Source organism: Engystomops pustulosus, chromosome 5 (assembly GCF_040894005.1).
Source record: "Engystomops pustulosus chromosome 5, aEngPut4.maternal, whole genome shotgun sequence".
Classification (NCBI taxonomy): Eukaryota; Metazoa; Chordata; class Amphibia; order Anura; family Leptodactylidae; genus Engystomops; species Engystomops pustulosus.
In genome coordinates, this window is record NC_092415.1 from 128,537,263 (window position 1) to 128,550,999 (window position 13,737).

The 13,737-nt window shown below is 42.7% G+C and overlaps 1 protein-coding gene across 1 annotated transcript in view; it reads left to right on the forward strand.

Annotated features, from left to right (window-relative positions):
- Positions 1-13,737, forward strand: part of LOC140133190 (uncharacterized) — a 437,171-nt gene that overhangs the window by 176,540 nt on the left and 246,894 nt on the right. The window contains exon 12 of the mRNA XM_072153006.1: positions 2,633-2,695. Coding sequence (XP_072009107.1) covers positions 2,633-2,695 — 63 coding nt within the window. The remainder of the gene's footprint in view (positions 1-2,632; positions 2,696-13,737) is intronic.

A 13,737-nucleotide genomic window follows, 5' to 3' on the forward strand; every position in this document is an offset into this window, starting at 1 on the left:
TACTAGGCGGGCTGCAGGCTATATATTGGGGGGCTAGCAGGCTATATACTCCAGGGGCTGCAGGCTATATTCTACAGGGGGCTGGGAAGCTATATACTGCAGGGAACTGGCAGGCTACATACTACAGGGGCTGGCAGGCCATATACTACAGGGGGCTGGCAGGCTATATACTACAGGGGGCTGGTAGGCTAAATACTACAGGGGCTGGCAGGCTATATACTGGGTGGGCTGACAGGCTATATACTACAGGGGCTGGCAGGCTATATACTACTGGTAATGGCAGGCTATACACTACAGGGGCTGAAGGCTATATACTACAGGGGGCTGCAGGCTATATACTACAGGGGGCTGGCAGGCTATATACTGGGGGTTCTAGCAGGCTATATACTGGGGGTCTGGAAGGCTATATACTGGGTGGGCTGACAGGCTATATAATACAGGGTCTGGCAGGCTATATACTACAGGGGCTGGCAGGCTATATACTACAGGGGACTGGCAGGCTATATACTACAGGGGCCTGGCAGGCTATATACTACAGGAGTATGGCAGGCTATATACTACAGGGGTTAGGCTATATACTACAGGGGGCTTGCTGGCTATATACTGGGGAGGCTGTGACTAATGCTTTTCCCATCCTCAGCTTATACTAGAGTCAATATGGTTTTTTCATGTTAAAAGTAGGGGTCTCTGTTTATACTCGGGTCGGCTTATACTCTAGTATATACGGCAACTAAAAAAATAGGAAGGTGGCCAGGGGTGGGCTGCAAAATAAATTACCAAGTACTTATCTTGTCTGGCACTCCTGGTGTCCCACGCCACACTCTCTCCATGCCGTGCCCCTGTTTGTTTAAAGGGGCACAATAGCTCTGATCTTGCAGCTTCTGAGCAGCCGGGCATTCCCACCCAACCACTGTCCCAGTGCTTTATCAGGAGCTGGGACAAGGTGATGGGTTGGCGTGCCTGGAAGCTGAAAGACCGGAGCTTCTGTTCTCTTATAGAGAAACAGGGGCACGGCATGGAGAGAGAATGGCATAGAGAGATGAGGTAAGTACTAGTTTATTTTTTTTTGCAGACTACACCCAGCCACTTCTTTTTTTTTGTTAGTCTCGGACAACCCCTTTAACAATGGCTGTGGATGTATGGATAGGGCTCACAGGCTAAGTCTTCTCCATACAAGGTTTGGGTTAAAGTACCCAAATGGGTCTGAAAAATAGCAATAAATCAAAAAGTTAATAAAAAAAAAAAAATTCAAATCAACCTCTTCCTAGAACCGATATAAAAATAAACTGTAAAAATCATAAACATTTTAGGTACCACTGTGTCCCAAAATGTTTAATCTTTCAAAATATAATAACAGTTATTTCTGTTGTTGAACCCCAGAAATAACTGGAAAATTGTGCCAAGAATGTCCACAATGCCACTTTCTTGCCATTTTGCGACCTATAAAAAATTTACTAAAAAGTGATCAAAAGGTCTGCAGTCCCCAAAATGGTAGCAAAGAAAATAACATCTCATCCAGCAAAAAAATTACACCACACAAAGCTCCGTACACTGAAGTATGAAAAAGTTATTAGCGCCAGAAGATTATTTATTTTGTACAGAAGATTAATTTAAAAAAAGCATTAAAATACAATAAAACCTATATAATTTTAGTATTCCTGTGATCGTACTAACCCAAAAAATAAATGAGATGTTACATTTGGGGCGTCCAATGAAAGCCCTTAAAACCAAGCCCAAAATCGAACAAAAGTGTATTTGCATCAATTTTACTGCAATTGTAATTTTTCTCAGTACACGGTTTGGAAGGGGTGATTGATCATTGCATTTTTATTTTTTAACTTTGACTTATTTTTTTTATATTTTTTATCATATTTTATTTTAAGACTTTTTTCTCAGGGTTTTTTTAAATTGAGATGTGATAAAAAACAAAAAAAACAAAAATCTGTTCTGCAATTCATGTAAGATGCAGTGTTTTTTGCAGTGCACTGCAGATGTTGTGTTATTGAAGTGAATTTTGTTACTCAGTAAATAAAGCACAGCTCTTTACATGGAAAAATTAAAAAATATTTTAGCTTTTTGAAGGTGGGAAGTGAAAAATAGATAAGCAGAAATGAAAAAGGGGTTAAAAAAATTCTTCAAGAAATATAATGCGTTGCCAGCGGTAGGCGGGATAGAAAGTACAAGAAGGGCAAAAACCTCAGGCTCCCACACACAACTCTGGTCGGACACAGCCAAATGAACCTCCTCTGCTTAAATTCTGACCTTGCGCAACCTGTGATGCAGAGCTCACGCCATTCTGCCGCTCAGTATCCGGGGAAGGAAGACGGGGCCTTGGGAGTTTATATTCATTGGCCCTGATCTACAATCTGGCTGAGCTGGGGCTCAGGTGCACCAGTGAGCCAGAATACTGGTGCTCCAAGAGCGCCAATGTAGATCCAGCCCTGAAATGGAGTAAAGCAACATATAGGTACTTATTTACTAAGGTCCTGCAGCCACATTTCCGTCGGGTTTTCTGACATTTTAGGGGATTGCGCCTGGGATTGCGTTGCACCCATAGTCTTATGTCCGGTGGTTTAGCTAAGGTCTGTTGTTATTTTATTGTTGTTAACATAATCTTTTTTATATGTTATAGGGAGAGAATGGACTTCAAGGCAGTATTGGACTTAGAGGAATGCCAGGATACCCAGGGGATAAGGTAAATCCAAACTTATGATACAATATGAGTTGATGAAGACTTTGTATTTCACAATAAAATATAATAGTTTCTCAGCTGACATACACTATTTTTCATAGCTATATAGCCAAATAATCAAAAACAAAAGAAATCCCTGTGGACTGACTGCCAACTGGGCAGGATGGAAAATATATGCATAAGCATAGAGCATTGTGCACAGGACCTGGAATGACATCATGAACAGATAGGGGTCTTATTCATCCACATATGGTGCATTATATGTTGGCTGTTCCCAGTATTTTATTTGATTTTAGAACATTTTAGCTAGGTAAATTATCAATCTCTGTCTGGCATTCATAAACAAACAGGGAAGTACAGAGAGGAGAACATTCTGGGCCTCATTTAACCGAACCACAATCAAAGATAGGATTATACGGAACCTACCATGGGAGACCCAAAATGATATTAGCGGTCATATTAATAAATACATAAAACTGCACCGACAGTGTGAAAAGGGAAGGCCCATTCTAGTTTGCCTACCAAGATAAAATGGTGTTGACGAAACAATACTGTTCTTCAGTAGCGTAACTTGGAGCTGATGGGCCCCAGTGCAAAGTCTGTGCCAGGCCCCCGACTATAATGTATGGTTTATAGTACTAGTCTTCTCATATGGGAAAGTGAGACCTTATGGGCCCCCTAAACCTCTTGGACCCGGGTGTGACCGCACCCTCTACACACCTCAAGTTACGCCCCTGCTGCTCCTACTGCACAAAACCTACTCCCACCTGGAACACAGTGGGACCTCTGTAAGGATACTCTGACTTTTCAAGTGCATTCAACACCATGGATCCAGTCTTGGATCCAGTCAGGAAAAGATGAAAGACCTAAAAATGTTAACTATGATAGTAATTGGCAGACCCCAGTTTTTTCAGATGGGTGAAGTGCGCTCAAAATTAGCAGACAATGATTGGAGGGCACCACAGGGCACTGTAACGTGTTTGTGTCTATTAACTCTGGACACTGACTTCATTCAACACTTATGGAAAATCTCAGATGATTCGGTAATTCACTTATATAGAATATTTAAGTATCAATTTAAAAATATTTGTGTTTTTAAATGAATTAATCTTTTTATTAATTTTTAAAACAGTGCAATGTACAAACAAATCCAATACAATAGACAGTTGGCAACATCTTCCACATTCCAAAACTGCAAAAGGGAAAGTTCACTACCGGATTAAATAGTGTCTTCTCGAAAACTTTACTCCAGTTACAAAACAAGTGGTGGGTAGAGGATCCAGGGATAGGGAAAGGGGTTGAGTTGAAGGGAGAAGGATGGGGGGGGTGAATTTAAACATTTATAAATTTGAATTTCCATTTAAAATTTGGGGTTTCAGGAATGCAAAACTGAAAAATTGGAAAGTAACAGAATGGTGAGCAGAAGCAGGGTTTGAAGCCAAAAATGAAAAACACATGGCACACACTTTAAGCAGAAGCTCCAGAAGGTTGATGGGCCATTCTTGCACACCACCTTGCAGGACTTGAGGTTCAGCAGCAGTAACTACTCATCTGTCTGCTCCTGGATCCTAGCCACAGTTCCCAGGTGGTGTGTGATCTTTTGCCCAGACAGATCAGTTTTAGCACAGCCTGCTGCCGTTTCCCCATGGCTTTGCTAAAAGTGGTGCTATGGGTGCTGTGCTGACTGGATGAGAAACCTGGATAGGAAGAAGCGGAGGCAACTGGAGGCAAGGTGTGATGTCCAGGAATCCTGGGTAGGGCCAGAATGTGGGTCAGAGTGTCTCCCTGCAGTTGTAGGGTGCACGTCAGGAATAATAGTATTCCTGAGTAGGATCATTTCCAAAGTCAGCTATTCGGAAATTCTCTTTTTCGGGACCTGAGCTTGTCTGTGGCCAAACTCCATGATTTGGGGGATGGAGAGCTGAACAGATGGTGTGGACAGGCTTGGGGATGGTGGGGTTGGTAGTTGTTGGAAGTGGTGTCATATCCTTCCTTGGCAGGGAGACAGGTGGCCTTCTGGCTAGGGAGGCCATGGAATAGGCTAGGCCAACTGAAGAAGCAGGAAGAGGCTTAGATGTTTCAAGGTTTTTTTGTTGTCTCAGCTACTGCCACTCATGTTTACTCTGGAGGTGCCTGGTTATGCATGAAGTGCTCAGATTGTTAACGCGTTGGCTAGGCTTTATGAGCTGATGGCACAGCATCCAAATGAGTGCTAAACAGACCCCACTATCCGGATAATGAATAAATCTACGAGAAGTACATCAAAGAGATATAAATGGCATAAAAGCATAAATTACTTAGACTGCATCAGAGATAATCAAAGGTAAGACAAAAAAGTGGTTAGAAATGTAATTAGTGTATCGTCTCCAATGGAGCCATAGTTACCTCAATATCTCAAGTATCCAGTTTGGAGATAGAGGGGGCAGAGAGCAATCCCCACGCGTTCCGCCTGTCTATGCAGGCTTCCTCAGGGGTAATGTGCAAATGGGGGAAAGACGATTATCAGGGGCGGACTGGGAATTTAAAGTGGCCCTGGAAAAAACAGTTAAAGTGGCCCCATTCTGTGGGCGGAGTCAAAACAAGTAGGCGTGGCCATGTGATGTGTGTGGAGTTACAAACTGTTTATAGATGGTCTAAATAAACATGTACAGCACAGAGAAAGAAATTCATACTACCTTCCTTATACAGGAATAAAGCTTCTTTTTTTAATACTGCAATACCTTCTCCGATAAACAACTACTTTCCGATGTAACTACTATAATACTGCTCCCTATGTACAAGAATATAACTACTATAATACTGCTCCCTATGTACAAGAATATAACTACTATAATACTGCTCCCTATGTACAAGAATATAACTACTATAATACTGCCCCTATGTACAAGAATATAACTACTATAATACTGCCCCTATGTACAAGAATATAACTACTATAATACTGCCCTTATGTACAAGAATATAACTACTATAATACTGCTCCCTATGTACAAGAAAATAACTACTATAATACTGCTCCCTATGTACAAGAACATAACTACTATAATACTGCCCCCTATGTACAAGAATATAACTACTATAATACTGCCCCCTATGTACAAGAATATAACTACTATAATACTGCCCCCTATGTACAAGAATATAACTACTATAATACTGCCCCCTATGTACAACAATATAACTACTATAATACTGCCCCCTATGTACAAGAATGTAACTACTATAATACTTCCCCTATGTACAAGAATATAACTACTATAATACTGCCCCCTATGTACAAGAATATAACTACTATAATACTGCCCCCCTATGTACAGGAATATAACTACTATAATACTGCCCCCTATGTACAAGAATAGAACTACTATAATACTGCCCCCTATGTACAGGAATATAACCACTATAATACTATCCCCTATGTATAAGAATAGAACTACTATAATACTGCCCCCTATGTACAAGAATATAACTACTATAATACTGTCCCCTATGTACAAGAATATAACTACTATAATACTGCCCCCTATGTACAGGAATATAACTACTATAATACTGCCCCCTATGTACAGGAATATAACTACTATAATACTGCCCCCTAAGTACAAGAATATAACTACTATAATACTGCCCCCTATGTACAAGAATATAACTACTATAATACTGCCCCCTATGTACAAGAATATAACTACTATAATACTGCCCCTTATGTACAGGACTATAACTACTATAATACTGCCTCCTATGTACAAGAATATAACTACTATAATACTGCCCCCTATGTACAAGAATATAACTACTATAATACTGCCCCTTATGTACAAGAATATAACTACTATAATACTGCCCCCTATGTACAAGAATATAACTACTATAATACTGCCCCCTATGTACAAGAATATAACTACTATAATACTGCCCCCTATGTACAAGAATATAACTACTATAATACTGCCCCCTATGTACAAGAATATAACTACTATAATATTGCCCCTTATGTACAAGAATATAAATACTATAATACTGCTCCCTATGTACAAGAATATAACTACTATAATACTGCCTCCTATGTACAAGAATATAACTACTATAATACTGCCTCCTATGTACAAGAATATAACTACTATAATATTGCCCCTTATGTACAAGAATATAACTACTATAATACTGCTCCCTATGTACAAGAATATAACTACTATAATACTGCCTCCTATGTACAAGAATATAACTACTATAATATTGCCCCTTATGTACAAGAATATAACTACTATAATACTGCTCCCTATGTACAAGAATATAACTACTATAATACTGCCCCCTATGTACAAGAATAGAACTACTATAATACTGCCTCCTATGTACAAGAATATAACTACTATAATATTGCCCCTTATGTACAAGAATATAACTACTATAATACTGCTCCCTATGTACAAGAATATAACTACTATAATACTGCCCCCTATGTACAAGAATAGAACTACTATAATACTGCCCCCTATGTACAAGAATATAACTATTATAATACTGCCCCCTATGTACAGGAATATAACTACTATAATACTGCCCTTATGTACAAGAATATAACTACTATAATACTGCCCCCTATGTACAAGAATATAACTATTATAAACTACTATACAACACAGCTACATACAGCCTCCTCGCCCCAGTTTCACATGTAATATACACCTCAGTCACACCAGCCATACAGTCCCATGTAACATACAGACCAGCCATATGGTCCCACGTAGCATACACACCAGCCATACATTCCCACGTAGCATACACACCAGCCATACATTCCCACGTAGCATACACACCAGCCATACGGTCCCACGTAGCATACACACCAGCCATACGGTCCCACGTAGCATATACACCAGCCACACATTCCCACGTAGCATACACACCAGCCATACATTCCCACGTAGCATACACACCAGCCATACATTCCCACGTAGCATACACACCAGCCATACATTCCCACGTAGCATACACACCAGCCATACGGTCCCACGTAGCATACACACCAGCCATACATTCCCACGTAGCATACACACCAGCCATACGGTCCCACGTAGCATATACACCAGCCATACATTCCCACGTAGCATACACACCAGCCATACGGTCCCACGTAGCATATACACCAGCCATACATTCCCACGTAGCATACACACCAGCCATACGGTCCCACGTAGCATACACATCAGCCATACATTCCCACGTAGCATACACATCAGCCATACATTCCCACGTAGCATACACACCAGCCATACGGTCCCACGTAGCATATACACCAGCCATACATTCCCACGTAGCATACACACCAGCCATACGGTCCCACGTAGCATACACATCAGCCATACATTCCCACGTAGCATACACATCAGCCATACATTCCCACGTAGCATACACACCAGCCATACGGTCCCACGTAGCATATACACCAGCCATACATTCCCACGTAGCATACACACCAGCCATACGGTCCCACGTAGCATACACACCAGCCATACATTCCCACGTAGCATACACATCAGCCATACATTCCCACGTAGCATACACATCAGCCATACATTCCCACGTAGCATACACACCAGCCATACATTCCCACGTAGCATACACACCAGCCATACATTCCCACGTAGCATACACACCAGCCATACATTCCCACGTAGCATACACACCAGCCATACATTCCCACGTAGCATACACACCAGCCATACATTCCCACGTAGCATACACACCAGCCATACATTCCCACGTAGCATACACACCAGCCATACATTCCCACGTAGCATACACACCAGCCATACATTCCCACGTAGCATACACACCAGCCATACATTCCCATGTATACAGCCACTTACCCTGTAAGTTCTCTTCTCATTGCCATCTTCATCCTGCATCCTTCTCCTTCTTGCAAACCAGAGAAAGGGGGGAGGGGGGCGATCGCGGGGGGGGGGGCGTGGGCTGTGTGGTCTCTGTGAGCTGACTGCTCACAGAGGTGCTCAGGCCTCCAAATCTAGCAGGGAGAGATGCCGGCCCGCGCGGGGGACGTCATGAGGCGGGTCACGTGATGACACTGGCATCAGACAGCAGAAGCACAGCAGGGGGAAGTCCCTGCAGCGCTGCGCACGGCCTCTCATTCCTGTGGTCCTCAGCGCGGTGTCCAGCCTTACCAAGGTGAGTTAATGTTTTTTTTTTTTTACTCCGGCCCCACAGATGTCAGACTGGCCCTGGACCGGCCCCAAACGAGTCCAACCTCCAGCAGCTGTGTCCAATAGAAAAATTAAATCGGCGTGCGTATCACGTGGCCGGATGTGACGCTATGCGTTCCACCCGGTCTTAGATCAATATCCAAAGACCGGAAGTGACAAAACGTCACTTCCGGGAGTGCGATCAAAGAATAAACTATGCGCATGAGCAGGCTGTTATGTGTTGGCAAGTTTCAGATAAACACAATCATACCAATATAATGCGCATGCGCCTAAAATAGAGAAGAAGAGAAAAGCGTTACAGTATTTAGAACGCCGAGTGCTGCCGACAGTAAACCATTAATGCCAAGTAAAGTGCCTATGTGCCAGATAAATATTTAATAAATGATAAAGTTATGTGCAAAATCACAAAGACAAGCTGCCAAAAAAAAGGGGGGAGGAGGTCGGACTCTGAGGGCAAGTAAAGGGAGAGAATAAGCTAAATCTGTAAATAATAAGTATAATGTTTTTAATCCAATTTTTTTTTTTACTTAATAAAGATTTAATCCATATATTTTTGAAAGTTGTAGTGGACATCCCTCTTTTTTTCTTCCAGCTGCAGATGGATTTTGTTTCCAGTACGTCACATGCCGGGTGCGGGTGCATGGAGAGGGTTCATGGGCTGAGCCCTCTCCATAGCCGGTAAGTCTTTGCTGCATATTGAGGAAAGGCTCACCGGTAACACCCAAGGTCGGTGCTTTAAAAGGATTTAAAAGTTTTCAAAAAAGTCATAATAGAAAAAACACAAAAATTCTAATCACCCCCCTTTCCCTAGAACTGACATTAAAATAAATAAACAGTAAAAATCATAAACACATTAACAGAAAATAGCGCCCAAAGTCGAAAAGGGCACTTCTTTGCCATTTTGAAAAATATAAAAATTCAATAAAAAGTGTTCAAAAGGTCATACAGTCTTTAAAATGATAGCAATGAAAATGGCATCAAAAGTAGCAAAAATTACATCACTCACAGCTCCGTACAGTAAATTATAAAAAAGTTATTAGTGCCAGAAGTTGGCAAAATTTTTTTAAAAAATTGTACAGGAGGTTTTTTGAAATTTTTTATGAAAACATTATAAAACCTATACAAATTTGGTATCCCTACAGCCATAGTATCATAGTATATGAGGCCGGAAAATGACGCACGTCCATCAAGTCCAATCTTTATGAATTAAGTAAATGTTTTATCCCCATAACCTCTCTCCAGAAAGGCATCCAGGCCTCTCTTGAACACATACATAGGGGGTCATTTACTAAGGGCCCGATTCGCGTTTTCCCGACGTGTTACCCGAATATTTCCGATTTGCGCCGATTGTACCTGAATTGCCCCAGGATTTTGGCGCACGCGATCGGATTGTGGCGCATCGGCGCCGGCATGCGCGCGACAGAAATCGGGGGCGTGGCCGAACGAAAACCCGACGTATTCGGAAAAACCGCCGCATTTAAAAAACGAAAAAGTGTCGCTTGGGGAGCGCTTACCTTCACCTGGTCCGAGGTGGTGCATTCCGGCGCGATGAGATGACTTTCAGCGCAGCAGCGCCACCTGGTGGACGGCGGAAGAACTACATTCATAAATCCCGGCCGGACCCGAATCCAGAGCAGAGAACGCGCCGCTGGATCGCGACTGGACCGGGTAAGTAAATGTGCCCCATAGTGTCCATCATAACAACCCCCTGCGGCAGAAAGTTCCATAGTCTCACTGCTCTTACAGTAAAGAACCTTTGTCTATGTTGATGGTAGAATCGCCTCTCCTCTAGCCGTAGAGGATGCCCCCTTGTCCTGGTCACAGGCCTTGGTATAAAAAGATCTTTGGAGAGATCCTTGTAGTGTCGGCTCAGGTATTTGTACATTGTAATTACCGTATATACTCGAGTATAAGCCGACCCGAGTATAAGCCGAGACCCCTCATTTTACCACCAAAAACTGGGAAAACCTATAAGCTGAGTATAAGCCGAGGGTGTAGTATACAGCCAGTCCCCATGTAGTATACAGCCAGTCCCAATGTAGTATACAGCCAGTCCTCATGTTGTATACAGCCAGTCCTCATGTTGTATACAGCCAGTCCCCATGTTGTATACAGCCAGCCCCATGTTGTATACAGCCAGCCCCCAAGAGGTATACAGCCAGCCCCCATAAGGTATACAGCCAGCCCCCATAAGGTATACAGCCTGTCCCCAAAAGGTATACAGCCTTCCCCCATAAAGTATACAGCCTGCCCCCATAAAGTATACAGCCTGCCTCCATAAGGTATACAGCCTGCCACCATAAGGTATACAGCCTGCCCCTATAAAGTATACAGCCTGCCCCCATAAGGTATACAGCCTGCCCCCATAAGGTATACAGCCTGCCCTATAAATTATACAGCCTGCCCCATAAAGTATACAGCCTGCCCCTATAAAGTATACAGCCTGCCCCTATAAAGTATACAGCCTGCCCCCTGCCAAGCGTATAAAAAAATAAAAAACATAATACTCACCCTCCGGTGTCCGGATCGTTGGCGCGGGTCCCGATCTTGAGCGTTAGGCTCCCGCTCCTGGCGCGGTACCAGACGGCAGCGGCTCCTCTTCTCTCTTCTTTCTTCTGTAGCCGGCAGATCGCGTCCATGCGATCTGTCAGCGGGCGCGCACTATGATACCGCGTTGTCGCGGCTGATGACGTCATCAGCCGAGACACCGCTGCATCTTATTGTGCGCCCGCCGGCAGATCGCATGGATGCGATCTGCCTGCTACAGAAGAAAGAAGAGGAGCCGCCGCCTCCTGGTACCGCGCCGAGGATCGGGAGCCTCGCGCTGAAGATCGGGACACCGGAGGGTGAGTGTTACATTTTTTATTTTTTTCTTGACTCGTGTATAAGCCGAAGTGAGGTTTTTCAGCACATTTTTTGTGCTGAAAAACTCGGCTTATACACGAGTATATACGGTATGTCTCCCCTGAGCCGTCTTTTTCTAAACTTAATAATCCCAAATTTTGTAATCTGTTTTTGTATTCTAGTCCCCCATTTCCCGAATAATTCTGGTTGCTCTCCTCTGCACCCGTTTCAGTTCTATTATGTCCTTTTTATACACTGGTGCCCAAAACTATACACAATATTCCATGTGTGGTCTGACCAGGGATTTGTATAAGAGCAAAACTATGTCTTTATCATGAGAATCTATTCCTCTCTTGATACATCCCATAATTTTATTTGCTTTAGCAGCAGCTGCCTGGCTCTGGTCATTAAAATTAAGTTTACCATTCACCAATACTCCCAAGTCCTTTTCCGCTCCAGTTTTACCAAGTAATTGACCGTTTAGAACATAATTATACTTTTTGTTTCCATGGCCCAAGTGCATAACTTTACAATTATCTACATAAAACCTCATCAACCATTTCTCTGCCCACTCCTCAAGCTTCGACAAATCCCGTTGTAATGCTAAACAATCAACCTCACTATTTATTACTTTACGCAGCTTAGTATAATTTGCAAGTATTGAAACTTGACTGTGTAACCCCACTACAAGGTCATTAATAAAAATATGAAAAATAAGTGGCCCTAATACTGACCTCTGTGGCACTCCACTGGTAATGTCAACCCAATCTGAGAATGTGCCATTAACCCCTACGGGACTCAGCCTCTTTTGGCCTTTAGGACGCAGTCCCATTTTTCAAATCTGCCCTGGTTTTTTTTTTTATCAGTTCTGTTTTTATTAAAATTTTTTAACAAAGTTTGACATAACAAATCATCCATTATAGCTGTACAATACAAAATTCGCGGCACAATTTGCTCTGTTTATACAATTCAATAAAAGCAAATAAATCCTATTCAGACCAACAGAGTTTTGTTTTTTAAATCGATAGGTAGGCATTGCTGGCTTACCCTATCAAGTCCCCTCTTAGAGGCTTCTTCCGTCAACCCACAAGCTGGGGCTCTCCTAAATTGTGTCGCATTAGTAGTAATAATTATAATAGAGTGTGTGCAATGGATACCTGGAGAGGTCCAAACAATACCACAATGCATGACTTCGCCCCTGATGAGAGGCTGAAGAGTTGCACAGTTTACAAGTAATATAACAAATAATATAACAGAAACAACTTAATACAACAAAATGCGAATGTATGCTTGGAAGAGGCAATGGTGTTTTAGTTGGGGAGGGAGGAAGAGAGGGGGTAGGAAAAACAAGGAAAAACAGGGGTGCTACGAGTTTCTGACTCTAGCTAGAAATAGGTTTTTGGGTTGTAGCGCGGTTAGGTGTATTTGATATTCACTTAGATAAAAGTCCCTACCTGAGTCTATATCAAGTCTTAGTATACCGGTTTACTTTCTGTAATCAAGCCATGGGCGCCAGGTTTTTACAAATAATTTGTGAGTTCTTCCATGCGGCATATCTGTGTTACCTTTTCCTCCCACATGGCAATGGAAGGTGCACTTGTTTGCAGCCAGTGGAGAGGTATCAGGGCCTTTGCTGCTGCTATAAGATGTGTGCTAAGGGAACTCCCTGACAGCCTATCTCCATCTGGCGCCAACCCCAGACAAATCAGAGGTAGAGACAATTTTACATCTGTCATACCTAAGGAGTGAATTTTACTCTGAACTTCCAGCCAAAAGGTCTTGATCAGGGAGCAAGTCCACCAAACATGCGAATAAGAACCCAGCTCACTCCCACACCTCCAGCACTGGCCATTTGGGTGAAGCCCCCAGTTGTACAGTGCCTCTGGGGTTTTATACCAACGTGCTAGTAGCTTGTAGTGGTTCTCTTGTAGTCTAACACACCTGGAGAATCCGTAAGAGTGTTTGAGTACCCAAGTC